Here is a 12,830-nt window from a genome sequence, read left to right on the forward strand (position 1 = left end):
CCCACTCTGGGGACCTCTATCATCACCAATTATAAAATCCTAATTATAGTGCTTGACAGCAGTCACGGTGATGGTTGATAATGGCACTGATGACACCTTGTGCTGCTCCCTTTATTTCTCACTTGACAGTGTCCTTGGCTTCCCCAGCACTCCTGGGACTGTCTCTGCCTTCTCCAAATTGCTGAAAACATTTAATATGTAAGAATCTCTGTATTTTACCTTTTCCAAAGGCACATTTTTGCTGTGGAATTCTTTGAACAAGCTTGCAGCAGGCAAAAGGCAATCTGTGCTCCAGCTCCTCATTAGCTGCTGCCTGACAGTGATGGGTGACCCTGGCAATTCTTGTGCAAGGCTGCTCCTCCCGTTCTTCTCAGCTCTTTCTGCCTTCGCATCAGTTATCCTTTAAAGAAAAACTTAAGGAGGGAGGGAGGGAGGCCCTGCCCGTGTTGGATTGGGAAGAGGTTTCCTCCTGCCTGTCACTGCACAGTGGAAGGTCACCCTTTTCTGCTTCATGAGTGTGAGAAGCAACACCCATTCCTGGACTGGGGACTGGCAGGTGCCACATTGATGGGGACCAAGTCATCTGCCAGCATTGTGCCACCCTCTCACTCCCCTGGCAGAATTCTGGGCAGATTGCCGAGTGCATTTGTGGCCAAACACTGCATTTATATGTGGCCTTTTATTGCTTTTTCAAAAAATATTCTCTTTGCTGTTGTGCTCTGGGAGCCTCCTCCTTCACTGCTGTTTTATGGGATTGTGTAATCCAAGGTGTGGAGGAGCTGCAGGACTTGCCCAGCTCCAGCTGGGAAGTGATGCTGGGACTTGTTGCTGGGCACACCAGCCCTGTTCTGATTTCTAAATTACAGATGGTGTCTTCAAAACTTCATTCTTGTCTGGCCACACTTGACACAGCCTCTCATCTCCCTGCTTTCAGAAGGAAATGTTTTGGTCTGGGACTGGATCTGGGGGAGGTTGTTGGACCTTTCTGGGTGCTTGTGGTGAGGCTGGAGTCTGGGATGATTGAACTGGATGATCTTCAAGCTCCCTTCCAACCCAAACCGTTCTGTGATTCTGTGAATATTTGGAAATCCCACCTGTCTGGAGGAACACACGAATCTGAGTGGTTTGCACTGATTTAGGGCAAAGCTTGTGAGCAGGGGCTGCTTGAAGTGACCTTTCCCCTCTCCCATGGTCAGATCTGGGATGTGTTGGTGGAGAGAAGGTTGAGCATGGTGGGGGAGTTGTGTTAAGCAGCCCCAGTGTCCCAGCTGTGAAAAGCAGCTCGTGTTGTGCCAAGTTTCTTCTGAGCTGCACCAGATGGCCCAGCCCAGCTCCTCCAGCCTGTCCCAGTAATCTGCTGACTCAGGACAATGGGAATCTTCTTTGCTGGCATTAAGGCCTGGGCAGCAGGTGCTTGCTGGGGTGACACAGGCTCAGGCGTGTTCCCTTGTGTCAGCAGAGCAGAAACTTCACACCTGAGGGCTGGGAGGGAGCAGGATGTGCTTCTCAGACAGGGCTGGTTTGGGGCCCATTTAAATGGGCAGGGATGTGCTCTGTGGGATCTGCCTTCTGCTTTTCCCAGGTCTGAGAGCTGCTTGGATCATTTCTGGAACTTGCAAAGCTTCCTGGGTGGCCTCTTCGGAGCCTGGCAGGTTAAGGAGTGCTCTGCCCAAAGGTGACCTTTTGGAGGAACTCTGAGCTCTCCACCTGACAAGGGCAGGTTTGAAGCCCTTCTGCTCTTGGAGCAAACAGGCAGCAACAGGAAAAGCTGATGGACCACAGGGCAAAAGAGCAATCCAGAAGGGAGGGAGCTGCTTGCCTCTGACCATCCCACGGACTCTTCTAGGGCTCATTTTCTTGTGCACACTGAAAATATGTGAGTGAGCCAAGACGCTCCCGTTCCTGGAATTCAGCAGTGGACTCACCTCTCTGCTACCTGAAACAACAGTGGATGGAGGATATTGAATTTCCTGGAGGAAAGAAGACGTTACTCTCTGTAGGCCTCTGGCAACAAAAGCAATGCTCCTTAATTAATGGTTGTGCTGCCTGTGCAGATGAAGTAGAAACTGGAGACCAGCTGAAAACTGGAGAGCAGCGTGTGCTGTATGGGAGGGACGATGCCATCAGCATCTGCAAAAACCTGGGGCCTGCCTGCCTGCAAGATTGTTCCAAGTAGACCTCAGCCCCACTGCTTCCTTCTGCCAGTGGCTTTGGAGCTCTGGGTGTACGTTCAGAAAATGCACAGACAGCAGAAGAGGTAGGGGAGAGCTTGGACCTTGTCATGGACTTTTCCCTTTACTGATCTGTCAGGGTGGTTCAGGTTTGTCCTTTTAGTTGTATTTTATGGGCAGTTGAGTTATGGGCTTTGGAAGCTTTTTAAAGTGGAGTTTTAGTGTGCTCGAGTTTGTTGCTTGGCCTTTAGTTGATTCCTCTGCCCTTGGCATTGTGTTCCTGAGTGCTTTTGAGCCTAAAGCGATTGAACTGCATGCAAAGGTGCTTCCCAAAAGTAGCTCTGAAGGGCAGGTGGGTTTTACAAGTGGGTTTTGTTTCTATTAATAGTTGCAGTCCTTGTTTGTTGTCCAAGTCAGCGAAGGCTTGGCAGAGCAGGATGCAGGGGAAAAAGCCTCCTGTCCCTTCCCCTTGTTTGCTCAGGTCCCAGTCTGAGCAGTGATGTTAATTAGATAAGTCAGATACTCTGCAGAGCAGCCTGTTGAAGGACAAACAGATTTTAATTAAGGGCTGTGTGCACTGGGAGGTCATGTCCCTGCCTTGTGCCTGGACAGTTACTATGGGAACACCAGGGAAGCACCCAGAGAGTGTGAGTGGGTCACAAAGTGGGCTCTGGGGCACAAAACTGGGGTATGGCAGATATGGTCCCACCCTTGCAGCGTGTACCTGGGTTTTGCTGCTGTTGGAATGGGAACCTTCAAGCTCTTAAAATAACCCAAGAAGTTCTATGTGAGCTATGCCATGAATTTGGGAAATCAGTCTCCAGCTCAGTTTTTTGGACTGTTTACAGCTGGTGAACTCAGTTTCTCAAAGAGAACCTGGATATTGGGAAGAGTTTTGTTTGGGCTGAAATTTGAGCTCCAGTTAGTTTGCTTCTGTCTCTGCCACCTTCTAACTGGAATCATTAACTCCAGTGGTAGTGGCTCATTCCTGCATTTCAGGTCCTCTCAAGATTCATCCCCACTAAGCTGCCTGAAGTTAATCCTGCTGATTTGAGTACAGGGTGTTCCTTGTCTTCCTTCAGTCCCAAAGCTCCTTTCAGCTCTTTGGGATGTATCAGCAGAGACTTGTCAATGCCTGATGATGATGCAGGATCTACAAACCATGGATGTACCTTGGGACTGATGAAATTTCGGGGGGATCCCCAGGCAGAAACTTATTAATTTTCATGTGGTCTAGCAAGAGGATCAGCAGAGAGAAGCTAAATATTTTTAGTCTTAATATTTTTATTCCTGCTGTCAAACAGAAGCTGAGGCAGGGACAAATGCAGCACTGGCACCACAAGCAGCTTTCTTGTATAAATAAAATAGCCACTCAAATGTGGGCTTTGCTTTGGAATCAAATGTTTGTGTGGGAGTTCGGGCTGGGAGCTCACAGCAGCGGCTTCACAACCCCCTTCTCCCTCTTGTTACCTGGTGGCTTTGGGGACAAATGAACAGGGAGGCAGAAGAGGTCACAGGTGTGTTTGAGGGGAGAGTTTAAAACCAGGTCTTCTGCTATTTTTCTTTAGTTTGGTCAGTCCTTGTGGCTGTCCTGCTTTGGAGGATGCCGTGGGGCTGCCAAGCGTTGGGTGTTTGGAGCCACGCGGAGCCGACTCAGCAGGGAGATTGCCAGGGAAATGGGCTTGGATTTCAGAGGGTTTATGAACTGCTCCTGGAGGAACTGGCTTTGTTTCAGCTGAGGCAGCTGAGGAAGCAGCGTTCTGCCTGTTTGTAGGGCAAGCGTGTCAGGGTTGGAATTTCCTACGTGCATCTCCCTGTGCCCCTTTGGGAAGGAGAGGCGAGTGCTGGTGTGGGATGGAGATGTGGGAGCACGGGCCTGGAGCAGGAGGAGCTGTGTCCTGGAGCTGGTGTGTGCAGGGCAGGTTGTCCTTGCTCTGCAGAGCCCCTGGTTGCAGGGCTGGGCCTGGGCTCCTGGGAAGCATCTTCCAAGGCTCAGCAGGAAACTCCTCCAGGAGGAGTCTGCTGGACAAGTTGTTCTCTTGGGCTGGGTACCACAAACTTCCTCCAAGTGCTGAGAACAGACTAGAAACCACCTGTGGGCATTTTATTATCTTCTGACAGACCCTTGCTGTTCTGCTTCTGGACAAGGGAGCTGTGTTTTTTTTCTCAGCAGACGTCCACCTTTGACCTAGATAGTTTTGACTTTTAAAAATAAATTGAGCAGAAGGAGAGCAAAGAGAAGCATCTGAATAGAGGAGTGGGAACATGCTGCATCCATCCCCCTTGGGAAGGGGCTGGCTGTGCAGCAGGTGAGACATTTCCAATGAAAGCTTGGGAATCCCTTTGGAAAACTTGGGATCTGCGTGGTCTAACAGGGACAGCTGTGACTTAGAGAGGACTTGGTGGGGCACTCAGAGGGGGGTGTTTTCTCTCTCTTGAAGCAGTGTTACTGCTCACAGTGCTCTCTCTGACAGCGTGGAGTGTGCCAGTGCCAAAGGTGTCAGAAAGTGCACAGGGGGAAAGCTGGCCTGGAGGCCAGTGTGCCGAGTGCCTGTGGAAAAAGTGACAGCAGGAGAGTTAATGAAAAGCAGACACTGAGCACTGGGAGCTGCTTGGCCAAGAAAATCTGCACTGTCCAGGGTTTTCTCTGGTATCCAGTAAAAACCTGTTACATTTTGGCTTCCCTCTCTGTTACCCCAGGGAAAATGGTTCAGGTATAAATACCTGGATATGTGGCTTCTGCAGCACAGCTGTTACTCCTGTGATGATTCCATGTCTTGGAGCCAGGAGCTCTGAGCTTCTTGTCCAGATTCCTACTGGGAACCCAGGGGCTGCCTTGGGCTGCTTGAAGATATGGTCTGTAAATCAGAGAATCTTAGAATGGTTTGGGTTGAAAGGACCTTAAAGACCATCCCCTTCCAAACCCCTGCCACAGGCAGGGACACCTTCCACTTGAAGCTGGAATCTGGATGCTCCTGTGCTTTGAGCCCAGGGGAAAATGTAAAGGTATGAATGAAGCAAACTCTGTAGCCATTGCAGAGCAGAGTGGGAGCACTGCAGCCAAACTCCTCTAGAAATAATTCCCTTGTTTTTGGCAGAATGGAGGCATCCTGCCTGGAACTGGCCCTGGAAGGAGAGCGCTTGTGCAAGGCTGGGGACTTCAAAGCTGGGGCAGCCTTCTTTGAAGCAGCAGTGCAGGTGGGGACAGAGGACCTGAAGACTCTCAGTGCCATCTACAGCCAGCTGGGCAATGCCTATTTCTACCTAAAGGAGTATTCCAAGGCCCTGCTGTACCACAAACATGACCTTACCCTGGCCAGGTGAGTGTGTCAGCACTGCTTCATCCTCATCAGACACAGCCTTGAGTGAGGACAGGTTCTGTGGGGTCAGAGCCCAGCAGCCTGAGTGGATCTGCTCCAGAAATCCACATCCAAAACTGGCCCTGGGGGTGATTGTCCTGTGGAGAACTTGGGACACGATGGGAATGTGTCAGCTGCCCTCAGAGCAGGGAGATGGAGAAAGGGATGTGGATGTGAGGAGGGTGCTTGGAGCAAGAGCAGGACAGGGTCCACTTCTGTCCCCAGGTACTCCCTGTAATGACCTGCAGTCATTAGAGCAGTTCTGAGACAGCAAGTAGGGAACAAGGATCTGCCTTCAGAATTGTGGGAGCTTGTGAGAAGCTCTCCAGCCACATGTGTGTGCTGCAAAGCTGCAGCTTGAATCTGCCTCCAGCAGCTGGTGAATAAAAGTCTCTGAGCTCTTTAACACCTTCATCTTGTAGAACCATTGGGGACCGAATTGGAGAAGCCAAGGCAAGTGGCAACCTTGGGAATACACTGAAAATACTGGGGCAGTTTGACGAAGCCGTCGTTTGCTGCCAGAGACACTTGGACATTTCTCGGGAGCAGGGAGACAAGGTAATGGTTCCAACAGGAAATATTTCCTGGCTTTAAAAAGAATCTGTCTGCAAGTCAGTAAATGTGATCTGGTGAAGGTGGGCTTTGGAAGGGGCTGCAGGGTGAAGCTCTCCTCTCTGGCTGCCACCACACATCTCGTGCTGCTGTGAGGGTGAAGATGGGAAAGGAAAATGTGGGCTTGTGGTTCGGCCCATCTGTGCCCAGCAATGGAAAGGACCACGCTGGGATGTGAAGTTAATATCTTGCTGTTTCCTGCTCTTCTTCCCTTTAGGTAGGTGAAGCCAGAGCACTCTATAACATAGGAAATGTTTACCATGCAAAGGGAAAGCATTTATCCTGGAACACGGCCCAGGACCCGGGCTACCTGCCTCAGGAGGTCAAGGACACGCTGCAGAAAGCTTCAGAATATTATGAGTAAGTATCCAGGCTTGGCCGTCCTCTTCTGCTGCAGGGAACAGGGCCACTGAATGAGAATTTGCAGGTTGTAATAGATCAGGAATATTCCCCTGAGATGCCAAGCTATGTTGGCAAATTAATCTCAAAGAAGGTGAGAAAATGTCTTTTATAAAATTTGAGCTAAAATTCATCCTGGCATTGGCTTTGTAAAACTTGCTGTGGTTTGAATTGTGATCATGCCGTGAAGTGCAACAGTCTGCTGCTTGCCTGGGCTGTGTTGGGAAGCTGAACTCGCAGCTCCTGTAGCCCTTGCTGCTCTCTGCTGGCCTCCGTGAGGATGGATCCCTGTGCGTCTCCATCCCTGTCACCCAAGGGAAGAGTCCCTTTGAAGTCCTGGTTCTTCTCAAGGATCTGCACTTCATCTTGCTTGTAGCATCCTTCCTTTTCCTAAATCATTTCAAAGATCACTGTGATGTGCCACATGGGAGTTTGTCACCAGAATTTTGGGCTCATGTTTTTCTCCTCGTACTTCAGAGTTTTGCTTTTATAAAGCGGTTTTTAAAATAGGCTTTTTAAGTGAAGAGAGTGATAAGATGTTATATCCCTCTCCTCATATCTGAGGATGTGGTAGTGCCTATAAATAGCTCACCACCCTTTTTCCAATGAACGGTGCATGTAGCATAGCCAGGGGGGTAAACTTGTGCCAGCAGTGAGTGTTCCACCACTCTCTGTGTAAAAGGAGAAAAAAAGGTCAAGAAATGCCAGGAAGCTCCCAGAGCAGAGCCATGGCATGGGGCTGTGGATCTTGCCTCTCTCCCTGGAGCAGGGCAGGGAAATCTTCCTGTGCCCCCGGTTCTGCAGTGAGGTGGCACTTCTGATTGAATGTGGGATGTGTCAGACCAAGTGTGTGGGCACAGGTGTGATTCCTGCACGGAGCCACCCATTGCCTGAGGGGACAGGGCAGCAGGACCTGCACCCCTGGCTTGGCACGAGCTCCCAGAGCTGTCACCAGCCTGTCACCTGTCCCCAAGTGCTTCGGGAGGGAAATGCCTTCTCTTTCCTTTCTATGCAAGTTTCCTTGCCGTGTCCCCTGCAGGGCTGTGGCTCATGGATGTTCTGCCCTGGTTTCTTTCAGGAGGAACCTGTCCCTGGTGAAGGAGCTGGGGGACAGAGCTGCTCAGGGCCGTGCTTACGGCAACCTCGGCAACACCCAGTACTTACTGGGCAACTTCAGTGAGGCCATAGCCTTCCACAAGGAGGTAGGAGACACCTCTGCTCCCTTCCTGGGCCTGGGAGCAGCTTTCCTCCTCACCACAGCCCAGCAGGCATAGGGAGATGTTTTCTCCAGCTGTTTTCTTCCCTCCTGTGTGAACCCCAGGGTGTGCCCTGTTGTACCAGTTCACACTGAGCAAATCTTACTCCAGTCCCCATCAGCACCTCATGAGCAGCTTGAGGGAAGGGTGCTGTTGGCTTGGAAACCAAAGGAGATATCCAAGGGCAAATTGCAGCTGGGTCTAGCAAGGGTTTTTTTTTTTTTTGCTCTTAATTTGTCTCAGTCTAGATTTTAATAAATGCAAGCCATGAATTTAATTAGGCTGCTGAAAGAGCTGTTGATCAAGAATAAATGCTGCTTGTAGATCATAATAACTTCCTGCAAAGGTTTACGGGGAGGTGAGGTGACAAAGTTCCTGCCCTGATTCAAATGCAATTTAGCTTCTGTTGCAGTGTGCGTATAGCAGTTCCCTTGCAGTGGAAGGTGCTCAGCACCCTGGACATTCACTGCTCCTCTGCTTTTTAAATGCTGGGGGGCCAGCAACATCACTCCCCTGTTTCCAAGGGCCTTTCCTGGTGCTGAATTGCAGAGGAGGAAGAGGTTTCCTGCTGCACCCAGCCCTGACAGGCAGGTGCAGCACGGCCTCGCCGGGTGGGAGCTTTGCAGCCCTCCAGGTGAATCCCCAGGGAAGCTGCTGTGGGACAGGAAGGTGCCACCTGTGCTGACTGAGCTGTGTCTGCTGCAGCGCCTGGCCATTGCCAAGGAGTTTGGGGACAAGGCAGCCGAGCGCAGAGCCTACAGCAACCTGGGCAACGCCCACATCTTCCTGGGCAGGTTCGACATCTCCGCCGAGTACTACAAGTAAGTGCCAGGGGCTGTTCCCTGGGAATCCCGAGCTGTCACAGCCAATCCCTCAGCTCCAGGGGCTGTGACAAGGGACCTGAGGTGGCAGGGCTGGTGTGGCGGGTGATGCAGGGTGTTAGAGGTGTCAGCACGACACAGGGCACACCGAGGGGTGGCTTCCCTGTGGCCTGACAGTGACCGGGGCTCTTCTTTCCCACCTGTTCCCTGCAGGAAAACGCTCCAGCTCTCCAGACAGCTCAAAGACCAAGCAGTAGAAGCCCAGGCTTGCTACAGTCTGGGGAACACGTGCACACTGCTTCAAGACTATGAAAAAGCCATCGAGTACCACCTAAGGCACCTGGTGATAGCACAGGAGCTGGGAGACAGGTAAGGGAGTGCCTCAGGTGAGGGTGCGGAGCACTGAGCCCTCTCTGACTTACTGTTCTCTCTTGCTGGGGTTAAACACCAGTGATGTGTGTTCTTGAAATCTCTGGGCAGCCCATCCTTAGTCCAGTCATGTGTCAAAAACATGACATGATTCACCTTTCTCATGTCTTTCAAACCTGGAGATTGGGCCCTCAATGCTGTGTCTGTGTGGGCTGAGTGAGATTTCTAACGAGGGGTACTTCAAGAAAATGCATCATGCTCAGGGCTTTGCCAGTGGCTGCTGCTGTGTTATCCCAGGAGGGTCTCTTGAGAGCTCCCTTACGTTCACAGAAGTTGTCTTTTCCTTAAAAGCTCTGTGTTTAAGGCACACAAGATTTGCCACTTTGCCCTGTTGCTCTGGGTTAATGCTGGAAACTTCCATGTGCAAACAAATGATGTTGCATAGAGGGCGTGGAGATGATGTATTTTGTTTCTTGGTCTTGCTACTCATTATTTAGGAGGCTTGGCCTTTTAATTAAAAAAAAAAACAACTTAATTTTTCTTTTTTTTGAGAGGTTGGTTCTTTTTTCCTGGATGTTCTGATCCTGAGCCTTTTTTGCAGCTGAAGTGACTTGGCAGGCAGCTCGTTCAGCTGAATGTGCTGAATTCCCTTGGAAGCTGGGTGTCCTCCACTAGATGGAGCAGGGACATCAGGATGGAAGAGCTGTGCCACCGCCCGGGCAGTCTCTGCTCGGAGCAGGCACAATCCCACCCAAGGGTGAATCATGCTGTGGGGGTGCAGGCCTGTGGGCTCCTGCATTTCTGGGAACACACCCTATGAGCAGAAGGTATTGAACAGGGTGACAAGAAAAACGTTGAAATGCTGATCAACCCGCCCAAACCTCTGAAAAGGGAGTTGCAGTCATGCTGAACCTCCCCCCGCGCCCCCAGGTGCTTTTTTTATCCCTTCTCCCCCCACATCTGCTCGTTTGCAGAGCTGAGCAGGCTCTGGGGAGCAGGAGGCTCTGCCTGCTCCTGCAAACAGCTGCTGAAGCTCCAGGGACACGGGAGCCAGGCTGGGGGTCTGGGCTGCACAGGGCAGGCTCCACATCCCCGTGCTTTCCCTGCCTCCTGGAAACCAGCAGCAGTGCCCAGAGACCTCGTGGAGATCTGTCCCTGTCCTCTGCTGGATGCAGTTCCAGGCTGTGTGTTCACCCTGGTGATGCAGTGCTGGGGCTCAGCTGGAGCTGTTGCTGCCTGCAATGTTCTCTCCGTGCCATTTTCTCGCTGGTTTAGCTCTGGGCTGTTGGATGTTACTTTCCCTCTGTGCAGCTCTGGAGAGGGGCCCTGGTTGTGTGAGGTGGAAGCTGGACAGGAGCTCCAGCTTCTCCTCTTGGGCTGGTGCTCACCAGTGAAGCCAAACCATCCTGAGCCTTTGCTCTACTGCTTAAATTTTGTCCCTTTGGGTACAGTCCTGCTTCCAAGCTGTTGTTTATCCCCAGCTCTTGCTGAGCTCAGTGTAAGAAGAGTTTAAGATGTCCAGCACACGTCATTTTCCAGTGTAGAACCTCTGTGGAGGTGGAAGCAGAGCAAGGAGCCTGGCTGGCAGTGCTCTCCAGAAGGCCCTGCTGGGCTTTGCCCAGCATTTCTGTGGTTTGACAGTTTCCTGTTCTGCAGGGTGGGAGAAGGAAGAGCCTGCTGGAGTCTTGGAAATGCCTACGTCTCCCTGGGGAGCCATGAGCAGGCTTTGCACTTTGCAAGGAAACATCTTGAAATCTCCCAAGAGGTAAGAGAAGCTGGTGCAAATCAGAGGGAACCTGTGACCCCTGGTGAGAGCAAGACTATTTCATGCCAATGAGTTCTGTTAATGCATTTATCTTGCTCTCACTGCTCTGGAAAGCCCTTCTCTGTGTGCTGTTTCAGTGGTGTCCTTAGGAACTGCAGAGCTTGGCTGGAAAACACACTTTTGATGGGAGGCTCCCAGCCTTCCCCTTAATTACAGCAAATGTGTGAGCTGTTCTTTGCTCTTGACCAATGTTCCTGGGCGAGAAAGGACCTGGGGACTTGTCCACTGGCTGGCCAAGGTGTTGTGCACTCAGCAGGTGTGAAGGCACTCGGGTACCTCTTGGTGTCCAGTCTGTAAGATCCCGCTTTCCTGAGCACAAGGAGATTCCAGCTGAGCTGGACCTGCAGTGTCCTGATGCAATGGATGCTGTCCCTGGATGCACACAGCCTGCAGCCAGCCCTGTGCCACTGCCACCCCCTTTGGGGTTTCACCTTGGCCTTGCCCAGCTCTCTGCAGCTTTCCTGCTGTTTTTAGGTGGCTCAGAAGTGCAGAAAGCCAGAATTGCACTGTTTGCTCTTTTCAGTGTGTTGAGGAAATCGGCCGTGGCCTCTTTAGTCTTCCCCAGATGAAGAAATTGCCCTCTTGAAGCACTAATTGAAATCACCATGTGTAAGTGTGCTGGGTGTTCTCCTGCCTGTCTGTTAGGTTGGCTAAATCTCTGAGTAGGGCTGACACAGCAGCCTAATTACAGATTTAATTATACTGATCAGACACACTGAAGAAATACTGTTCTTTGGCCCTGTACATTTTAGGACAGATTAACTTTCCCATGTCTACTCAGGCTGTGGCTGAGTCCTCAGAGCAAGACATTGGCTGAGGGGCCATGGGAGGATGAGCACTGGTGGTCCTGGGGCCTTTGGGGGAGGAAGGGAGACCCAGCAGGGTGGGGGTTCCCAGTGTTGTCATTCCAGGGTGCTGGCTGTGGCTCCAGCTGTGTCAGGAGTGGGTTCCTCATGGCTGGTGGCTGATGAAGTTCCCCCGTCATGAATAACAGAGCAGTGCAGAGACTGTCCCTTTGACAAGCACCAGGATTTTGCCCAGGAGAAACCTTGTGGCGTTCAGCCTTTTCATGCTGATGTTCATAACTCACTTCCCATCACCTTCTTCCCAATGAAGATCTAATGGTGACATTTGAATCCAAATGAAACCTGCTGGGGTGACCACACTGGAAGCTGCTGCAGGGTGATCAGAAGTTACCTACAAAATTCCACTGGAATAAAGGAGATATACCTAAAATCCTGGAAGCTGACCCAGCTCTAGGACACTGCTCCAGAGTATTTCTGTCATCTCAGAGTGCAGCTCCTGGGAGGCTGAGGGCAGAAAGCAGGGCTCTGCTGTGGTGTGCGTGACAGGTCCTGCCCAGGGTCGTTGTCCTGCCCTCGGTTGTTAATAGAGCTTTGGAGATGATCTGAAATGAGTGGAAGTCAGGGAAGCACTTAATAGAGCATCAAGGACTGTGAGACCTAACCAGGACATAGTAATTTCTCTGGAGATGATGTCAACAGCAAATCTCCTGTAATTGGCAGGGGGATTTATGCCTGGTGATAAGCCCTTTGATCTGCCTCCCTTTACTGGCGCTTGGGGCTTTGTCATAAATAATGTGGGGATTTATGGTTTTGTTCCAGCGTGGCTCGTGCTGCCGTCTGTGGCAGGGGACACAAAAGAGCTGTTGCCAGGCATTTAACAGGAATCAGGCCTGCCCAGGGGAACAGCCAAGGTCTTCCTCTGTCACGCAGGCTGCTCTTCCTCTGAAGAGCAGAGGCTGTTTCTGGGTGACCTCTCCGTGTCCACTGGTGATGTTGCAGCACAGCCCTTCTCTGGTTTGGTTAAACTTTGAGGAGGACCCAGCGTTGTGTCCTACAACTCCTCGTTTTACGTAGCAGGAGCTGTTGGACAGATCTCTTCCCAAACGTGTAACATCAGCTTCCTTGGCCTCAGGCCAGCGAGAGGTGGGAATTGGGTAAAATGTGGACTTTTAAAGGATTTTTTCGGAGCGTTGTGTGGGTAGATCACTAGGA

General features: G+C 51.2%; 1 protein-coding gene across 3 annotated transcripts in view; it reads left to right on the plus strand.

Annotated features, from left to right (window-relative positions):
- Positions 1–12,830, plus strand: part of GPSM1 (G protein signaling modulator 1) — a 66,826-nt gene that overhangs the window by 17,280 nt on the left and 36,716 nt on the right. Inside the window, exons 2-9 of one of the 3 annotated variants that reach the window (XM_019284886.3) lie at positions 1,583–2,257; positions 5,270–5,491; positions 5,953–6,088; positions 6,360–6,502; positions 7,620–7,743; positions 8,503–8,618; positions 8,832–8,987; positions 10,644–10,752. In XM_019284886.3, the coding sequence (XP_019140431.2) occupies positions 2,106–2,257; positions 5,270–5,491; positions 5,953–6,088; positions 6,360–6,502; positions 7,620–7,743; positions 8,503–8,618; positions 8,832–8,987; positions 10,644–10,752 (1,158 nt within the window). In that variant the 5' untranslated portion in view covers positions 1,583–2,105. Of the gene's footprint in view, positions 1–1,448; positions 2,258–5,269; positions 5,492–5,952; positions 6,089–6,359; positions 6,503–7,619; positions 7,744–8,502; positions 8,619–8,831; positions 8,988–10,643; positions 10,753–12,830 lie in introns of those variants that run through there. The other 2 variants (XM_010397822.4, XM_010397824.4) reach the window with 2 other exon arrangements.

This window comes from Corvus cornix, chromosome 17, assembly GCF_000738735.6.
Source record: "Corvus cornix cornix isolate S_Up_H32 chromosome 17, ASM73873v5, whole genome shotgun sequence".
Lineage (NCBI taxonomy): Eukaryota > Metazoa > Chordata > Aves > Passeriformes > Corvidae > Corvus > Corvus cornix.